The following is a 9,714-nucleotide window of genomic DNA, read 5'->3' as shown; positions in this document are numbered from 1 at the left end:
AGTATACACAGTACAGTATATACCGTATAGGGGCAGTATATACAGTACAGGGGCAGTATATACAGTATAGGGGCAGTATACACAGTACAGGGCAGTATATACAGTACAGGGGCAGTATATACAGTACAGGGGCAGTATACACAGTACAGGGCAGTATATACACAGTACAGGGCAGTATATACAGTACTGGGCAGTATACACAGTACAGTATATACAGTATAGGGGCAGTATATACAGTACAGGGGCAGTATATACAGTACAGGGCAGTATACACAGTACAGGGCAGTATATACACAGTACAGGGCAGGATAGAGTTTACACTATACATAGCGCAGGGCAGTGAAGGATGCTGAGTATTCGGTTACTGTAGGACCCGGCGCAGATAATGGGCGTGGTCAGTGACGTATCACGCCGGTTGCTAGGAGATCCTGTGCGTTCCCGGAAGTCCACACAGCGCTCACCGATATAACCACAGCGCTCACCGATATAACCACAGCGCTCACCGATATAACCACAGCGCTCACCGATATAACCACAGCGCTCACCGATATAACCACAGCGCTCACCGATATAACCACAGCGCTCACCGATATAACAACAGCGCTCACCGATATAACCACAGCGCTCACCGATATAACCACAGCGCTCACCGATATAACCGCAGCGCTCACCGATATAACCGCAGCGCTCACCGATATAACCGCAGCGCTCACCGATATAACCACAGCGCTCACCGATATAACAACAGCGCTCACCGATATAACCACAGCGCTCACCACAGCGCTCACCGATATAACCACAGCGCTCACCGATATAACCGCAGCGCTCACCGATATAACCACAGCGCTCACCGATATAACCACAGCGCTCACCGATATAACCACAGCCGATAACCATGGGTCCGAAGAGAGGGAAGAGCTCGGTGTCCTCCGGGGCCCCCATCACCGGAGCCCCCCGGGCCTGGGAGCCGGGCCTCATCAGCGCCGCCCTGGAGGAGGTAGGGGGAACATTCTGCTCCGCTCGTTTTTGCTTTTTGAGTCACTTGCGATTTATTATGCGCGTTGTTCCAGTCACATGATGCGTTTGTTTTGTATTCAATGTCTCATGTTTTTACTCATTTCTTTAACTCTGTACACTTAATTGTGAGTCTGGGGCCACAAAGCAGAACCCAGGGGCCTGTACACTACCCAGGAACCTATATACTCCTGAGGGGCCCCTACACTACCCAGGAACCTATATACTCCTGAGGGGCCCCTACACTACCCAGGGGCCCGTACACTACCCAGGAACCTATATACTCCTGAGGGGCCCCTACACTACCCAGGAACCTATATACTCCTGAGGGGCCCCTACACTACCCAGGAACCTATATACTCCTGAGGGGCCCCTACACTACCCAGGGGCCCGTACACTACCCTGGAACCTATATACTCCCGAGGGGCCCGTACACTACCGAGGAACCTATATACTCCTGAGGGGCCCGTACACTACCGAGGAACCTATATACTCCTGAGGGGCCCGTACACTACCGAGGAACCTATATACTCCTGAGGGGCCCGTACACTACCCAGGGGCCCGTACACTACCCAGGAACCTATATACTCCCGAGGGGCCCGTACACTACCCAGGAACCTATATACTCCTGAGGGGCTCGTGCACTACCCAGGAACCTATATACTCCTGAGGGGCCCCTACACTACCCAGGAACCTATATACCCCTGAGGGGCCCGTACACTACCCAGGAACATATATACCCCTGAGGGGCCCGTACACTACCCAGGAACCTATATACTCCTGAGGGGCCCCTACACTACCCAGGAACATATACACTTCTGATGGGCCCCTACACTACCCAGGAACCTATGTACTCCTGAGGGGCCCGTACACTACCCAGGGGGCCGTACATTACCCAGGAACCTATATACTCCTGAGGGGCCCCTACACTACCCAGGAACATATACACTTCTGATGGGCCCATACATTACCCAGGAACCTATGTACTCCTGAGGGGCCCGTACACTACCCAGGGGGCCGTACATTACCCAGGAACCTATATACTACTGAGGGGCCCATACATTACCCAGGGGGCTGTACATTACCCAGGAACCTATATATTCCTGAGGGGCCCATACATTACCCAGGAACATATATACTCCTGATGGGGCCGTACATTTCCCAGGAACCTATTTGCTATTGAGGGACCGTACAGTACCAAGGAACCTATATACTACTGAGGGGCCCATACATTACCCAGGGGGCCGTACATTACCCAGGAACCTATATATTCCTGAGGGGCCCATACATTACCCAGGAACATATATACTCCTGATGGGGCCGTACATTTCCCAGGAACCTATTTGCTATTGAGGGACCGTACAGTACCCAGGAACCTATATACTACTGAGGGGCCCATACATTACCCAGGGGGCCGTACATTACCCAGGAACATATACACTTCTGATGGGCCCATACATTACCCAGGAACATATATACTCCTGATGGGGCCGTACATTTCCCAGGAACCTATTTGCTATTGAGGGACCGTACAGTACCCAGGAACCTATATACTACTGAGGCGCCCATACATTACCCAGGGGTCTGTACACTACTCAGGAACCTATATACACCTGAGGGCCCCGTACATTACCCATGGGGCATACTTTACCCAGGAACCTATATACTCCTGTGGGGCCCGTATACTACCCAGGAGCCTTTACCCAGAAGGGACAGCTCAATGTAAGCACGGAGAAACATTATAGGGGTAGGCATGGGGCCATCCTTCATATAGGGCCAGTTTTAGACTTAATGTGGCCCTGGGCAAAATGAAAAGTGGGGCCCCAAAAGCCGAACAAATCAGTCACATTTAGTTTAATCAGGATGTAGCCAAGAGTGTTGCAAGTTTATTAACCTCTTGAGTCAGTACGTAAATGTCCGAACTATAAAAATATATAGTTAATTAAACTGCACGGTCAATGGCGTACACGTAAAATAACTCCAAAATAAAATAAGTCCAAAATAAAATAAGTCCAAAATAAAATAAGTCCAAAATAAAATAAGTCCAAAATAAAATAAGTCCAAAATAAAATAAGTCCAAAATTGCGTATTTTTGGTCATTTTGTATACCCTAAAAATTGTTTTTTTTTTAAAGCAATCAAAACAAAAATGGTACCAATAAAAACTACAGATCACGACGCAAAAAAATAAGCCCCAATACATCCCCATATACGGAAAAATGTAAAAGTTATAGGGGTCAGAAGATGCCGATTTTAAACATACAAATTGTGGTGCATTTAGTTGTATTTTTTTTAATTAGTACAGTGGTCCCTCAACATACGATGGTAATCCGTTCCAAATGGACCATCGTTTGTTGAAACCATCTAGAGATGAGCGAACTTACAGTAAATTCGATTCGTCACGAACTTCTCGGCTCGGCAGTTGATGACTTTTCCTGCATAAATTAGTTCAGCTTTCAGGTGCTCCCGTGGGCTGGAAAAGGTGGATACAGTCCTAGGAGACTCTTTCCTAGGAATGTATCCACCTTTTCCAGCCCACCGGAGCACCTGAAGGCTGAACTAATTTACGCAGGATAAGTCATCAACTGCCGAGCCGAGAAGTTCGTGACGAATCGAATTTACTGTAAGTTCGCTCGTCTCTAAAACCATCGTATGTTGAGGGATCTGTGCAATGTAAAGTATAGGACAGTGGTCTACAACCTGCGGACCTCCAGATGTTGCAAAACTACAACACCCAGCATGCTGGGAGTTGTAGTTTTGCAACATCTGGAGGTCCGCAGGTTGTAGACCACTGTTAGAGGAAGTTGTACTCACCTGTCCCTGCCGCTCCGGACCGTCACCGCTGCCCGGGATGTTGCCTTCCATCGCTGTCGCCGCGTCCCCGTTGTGTCCCCGACACTCCGGCAAGGCTTCTGTTTCCCCGGCATCCTCGCTCTCCGTCGCCGCCATCACGTCGCTACGCACGCCGCTCCTATTGGATGACGGGACGGTGTGATGACGATGATGGAGAGCGCCGACGATGCAGGGGATCCCGAAGAGGACGCGCCGGAGCCCCGAGGACAGGTAAGTGATCGTCAGCGGACCACACGGGGCACCGTAAACGGCTATCCAGTGGCGGGGGAAGCAGTCTGCGCTGGAGGATAGACGTTTATGCGATGGCCCCGACATACAAAAGCATCGTATGTTGATGCTGCCTCTGAGAGTGATCATATGCTGAAATGATCGTATGTCGGGGCCATCGTAGGTCGGGGAGTCACTATATATATATGGTATGTCGGGGCCATCGTAAGTCGGGGGGTCACTGTATATATATATATGGTATGTCGGGGCCATCGTAGGTCGAGGGGTCACTGTATATATATGGTATGTCGGGGCCATTGTAGGTTGGGGGGGTCACTGTATATATATATATGGTATGTCGGGGCCATCGTAGGTCGGGGGGTCACTGTATATATATGGTATGTCGGGGCCATCGTAGGTCGAGGGGTCACTGTATATATATGGTATGTAGGGACCATCGTAGGTCGGGGGGTCACTGTATATATATGATATGTCGGGGCCATCGTAGGTCGGGGGGGTCACTGTATATATATGGTATGTCGGGGCCATCGTAGGTCGGGGGGGGGGTCACTGTATATATATATGGTATGTCGGGGCCATCGTAGGTCGGGGGGGGGGTCACTGTATATATATGGTATGTCGGGGCCATCGTAGGTCGGGGGTCACTGTATATATATGGTATGTAGGGGCCATCGTAGGTCGGGGGGTCACTGTATATATATGGTATGTAGGGGCCATCGTAGGTCGGGGGTCACTGTATATATATGGTATGTAGGGGCCATCGTAGGTCGGGGGTCACTGTATATATATGGTATGTCGGGGCCATCGTAGGTCGGGGGGGGGGTCACTGTATATATATGGTATGTCGGGGCCATCGTAGGTCGGGGGGTCACTGTATATATATATGGTATGTCGGGGCCATCGTAGGTCGGGGGTCACTGTATATATATATATGGCATGTCGGGGCCATCGTAGGTCGGGGGGGTCACTGTATATATATGGTATGTCAGGGCCATCGTAGGTCGGGGGGGGTCACTGTATATATATATGGTATGTCAGGGCCATCGTAGGTCGGGGGGTCACTGTATATATATGGTATGTCGGGGCCATCGTAGGTCGGGGGTCACTGTATATATATGGTATGTCGGGGCCATCGTAGGTCGGGGGGGTCACTGTATATATATATATATGGTATGTCGGGGCCATCGTAGGTCGGGGGGGTCACTGTATATATATATATATATGGTATGTCGGGGCCATCGGAGGTCGGGGGGGTCACTGTATATATATATATATATATATATATGGTATGTCGGGGCCATCGTAGGTCGGGGGGGTCACTGTATATATATATATATATATGGTATGTCGGGGCCATCGGAGGTCGGGGGGGTCACTGTATATATATATATATATGGTATGTCGGGGCCATCGTAGGTCGGGGGGGGGGGGTCACTGTATATATATATATATGGTATGTCGGGGCCATCGTAGGTCGGGGGGGGGGTCACTGTATATATATGGTATGTCGGGGCCATCGTAGGTCGGGGGTCACTGTATATATATGGTATGTCGGGGCCATCGTAGGTCGGGGGTCACTGTATATATATGGTAGGTCGGGGGTCACTGTATATATATGGTATGTCGGGGCCATCGTAGGTCGGGGGGGTCACTGTATATATATGGTATGTCGGGGCCATCGTAGGCCGAGGGGTCACTGTATATATATATGGTAGGTCGTAGGGGGGGGGGGGTCACTGTATATATATATGGTATGTCAGAGCCATCGTAGGTCGGGGGTCACTGTATATATATGGTATGTCGGGGCCATCGTAGGTTGGGGGTCACTGTGTATATATATATATATATATATATATATGGTATGTCGGGGCCATCGTAGGTCGGGGGGTCACTGTGTGTGTGTATATATATATATATATATATATATATATATATATATAGATCTCCTCTCCTCTGTATATATATATATATAGATCTCCTCTCCTCTGTGTATATATATATATATATATATATAGATCTCCTCTCCTCTGTGTGTATATATATATATAGATCTCCTCTCCTCTGTATATATATATATATAGATCTCCTCTCCTCTGTATATATATATTGCAGTAACACAGGTTTTGCTATACACATGTTTATTCCCTTTGTGTATATATATATATATAGATCTCCTCTCCTCTGTGTGTATATATATATATATATATATATATATATATATATATATATAGATCTCCTCTCCTCTGTATATATATATATACATATATAGATCTCCTCTCCTCTGTATATATATATATATATATATATATATATATAATATAGATCTCCTCTCCTCTGTATATATATATATATATATATATATAGATCTCCTCTCCTCTGTATATATATATATATATATATATATATATATATAGATCTCCTCTCCTCTGTATATATATATATATATATATATATATATATATATATATATATATATATAATATAGATCTCCTCTCCTCTGTATATATATATATTGCAGTAACACAGGTTTTGCTATACACATGTTTATTCCCTTTGTGTATATATATATATATATATATAATATAGATCTCCTCTCCTCTGTGTATATATATATATATATATATATATATATATATATATATATAGATCTCCTCTCCTCTGTATATATATATATATATATATATATATATATATATATATATATATATAGATCTCCTCTCCTCTGTATATATATATATATATATATATATATATATATATATATAATATAGATCTCCTCTCCTCTGTGTATATATATATATATTGCAGTAACACAGGTTTTGCTATACACATGTTTATTCCCTTTGTGTATATATATATATATATATAATATAGATCTCCTCTCCTCTGTATATATATATATATATATATATATAATATAGATCTCCTCTCCTCTGTATATATATACAACGGACTACAAGGGCAGGATCTGCTCCCCCAGTATAAATGCACAACCGCATTTGGGGTTGAGCACCTCCAGCCATTTGAGACCACGTTTTTTGTTGTTTGTTTAAATTTTAAATTTGGAGGTGTGTAAACTCCAACATTAATGCGCCTTGAATATCTACCAGGCAGCATTAAAGGAGTACTCTAGTGCAGAGTATTCCTGCTCCGTTCTGCCCGGGCTGCAAAATAAATGAAAATAAACCCTCACTCACCTCCCTGGGTTCCCGCGGAGCGCCACTACAGCTGTTCGGTCCTCCGGTCCATCCTCTTCATACTTCCGGGTGTAACGAAGCGTCACATGGTGCTCAGCCTATCGCCGGCCGCCGCGATGTTCAGCCTCGGCCGGCGATAGGCTGAGCGCCATGTGACGCTTCGTTACACCCGGAAGTATGAAGGAGATAGACCGGAGGACCAATCAGCTGTAGTGGCGCTCCGCGGGAACCCAGGGAGGTGAGTGATGGATCATTTTCATTTATTTTGCAGCCCGGGCAGAACGGAGCAGGAATACTCTGCACTAGAGTACTCCTTTAAGGTAGCACCTGTGAGGCCGGGCACCCATAATAGCCAACTCAGGTGGGGCTTGCAGCCTCCCCCTCCCATTGTATGTGTGCGTAGTAACACTGGAGGGTACCTGGAAGGAAGTTGTGAGTCGGCCGAATGCTGCCGTAATTGCCCACTGGCCCCTGTTCTGTTTATCAAGCACAGGTAGGACTAGCGTTAGGTCTCGCACCAATTTGAGAAACCTTGGCGTTGGTGTGCGGGCTCTGGTATGTCCTTCATATAAGGATATACTGGCGTTGGTGTGCGGGCTCTGGTATGTCCTTCATATAAGGATATACTGGCGTTGGTGTGCGGGCTCTGGTATGTCCTTCATATAAGGATATACTGGCGTTGGTGTGCGGGCTCTGGTATGTCCTTCATATAAGGATATACTGGCGTTGGTGTGCGGGCTCTGGTATGTCCTTCATATAAGGATATACTGGCGTTGGTGTGCGGGCTCTGGTGTGTCCTTCATATAAGGATATACTGGCGTTGGTGTGCGGGCTCAGGTGTGTCCTTCATATAAGGATATACTGGCGTTGGTGTGCGGGCTCTGGTGGGTCCTTCATATAAGGATATACTGGCGTTGGTGTGCGGGCTCTGGTATGTCCTTCATATAAGGATATACTGGCGTTGGTGTGCGGGCTCTGGTATGTCCTTCATATAAGGATATACTGGCGTTGGTGTGCGGGCTCTGGTGTGTCCTTCATATAAGGATATACTGGCGTTGGTGTGCGGGCTCAGGTGTGTCCTTCATATAAGGATATACTGGCGTTGGTGTGCGGGCTCTGGTGGGTCCTTCATATAAGGATATACTGGCGTTGGTGTGCGGGCTCAGGTGTGTCCTTCATATAAGGATATACTGGCGTTGGTGTGCGGGCTCTGGTGGGTCCTTCATATAAGGATATACTGGCGTTGGTGTGCGGGCTCTGGTGTGTCCTTCATATAAGGATATACTGGCGGTTGGTGTGTGCGGGCTCTGGTGTGTCCTTCATATAAGGATATACTGGCGTTGGTGTGCGGGCTCTGGTGTGTCCTTCATATAAGGATATACTGGCGTTGGTGTGCGGGCTCTGGTGGGTCCTTCATATAAGGATATACTGGCGTTGGTGTGCGGGCTCTGGTATGTCCTTCATATAAGGATATACTGGCGTTGGTGTGCGGGCTCTGGTGTGTCCTTCATATAAGGATATACTGGCGTTGGTGTGCGGGCTCTGGTATGTCCTTCATATAAGGATATACTGGCGTTGGTGTGCGGGCTCAGGTATGTCCTTCATATAAGGATATACTGGCGTTGGTGTGCGGGCTCAGGTATGTCCTTCATATAAGGATATACTGGCGTTGGGGTGCGGGCTCTGGTGTGTCCTTCATATAAGGATATACTGGCGTTGGTGTGCGGGCTCAGGTATGTCCTTCATATAAGGATACACTGGCGAATGTCTCAATTTTAACATCAGTGTTGAGGGATAGAAAATGTATTGTTTACATCTACCACAGTAGTGCACCCATATTCCTGTATTGTATTCTAATTGTTACACATCCACACCGTTTATCTGGTGTAGGATTCTATTGTGGTACTTGTAGTCCCTGCAGGCATCCTCCATTGTATACATTATTATGCTGGGGATCGCCCTTAGCAACGGACTACAAGGGCAGGATCTGCTCCCCAGTATATATGCACAACCGCATTTGGGGTTGAGCACTTTCAGCCATTTGAGACCACGTTTTTTGTTGTTTGTTTATATATATATATATATATATATATATATATATATAGCAACAGGAGAATGCAGCAGCACACTGCCAGCACAAGGATATAGGTGAAACATGAACATGCAGATAAAACATGGAGACTATACAGCTATGGTGTAATAGATGCAAATGTGAAACTATGAAATAGTGAGGCACTTAGCTCGCAAATTTGTCTCCGCCGGCGGTCAAATAGCTTGGACCGTCCCACCGCGATAAGGTGGCCTCCTTGGGACGGACCACTGTGAATATGCCTCTGTGTGAACAGTTCAGTAAGCATGGCAGGATCTGGAACATCCAAGGTACCTTATATACACCTGATAGAGGAGGGTGGGGTGCAAGGCCA

The 9,714-nt window shown here is 46.8% G+C and overlaps 1 protein-coding gene across 6 annotated transcripts in view; it reads left to right on the top strand.

Moving 5' to 3' along the window:
* The first annotated feature begins 445 nt into the window (after window positions 1-445).
* SPAG17 (sperm associated antigen 17) overlaps window positions 446-9,714 on the top strand; it is a 251,166-nt gene continuing 241,897 nt past the window's right edge. For all 6 annotated transcript variants that reach the window (XM_056559983.1, XM_056559982.1, XM_056559981.1 and 3 more), the window contains exon 1: window positions 446-997. In XM_056559983.1, coding sequence (XP_056415958.1) covers window positions 896-997 — 102 coding nt within the window. In that variant the 5' untranslated portion in view covers window positions 446-895. The remainder of the gene's footprint in view (window positions 998-9,714) is intronic.

Source organism: Hyla sarda, chromosome 2 (genome assembly GCF_029499605.1).
Source record: "Hyla sarda isolate aHylSar1 chromosome 2, aHylSar1.hap1, whole genome shotgun sequence".
Taxonomy (NCBI): domain Eukaryota; kingdom Metazoa; phylum Chordata; class Amphibia; order Anura; family Hylidae; genus Hyla; species Hyla sarda.
The sequence above is the reverse complement of the archived record's forward strand: the minus strand, read 5'-3'. Positions and strand labels throughout refer to the sequence as shown.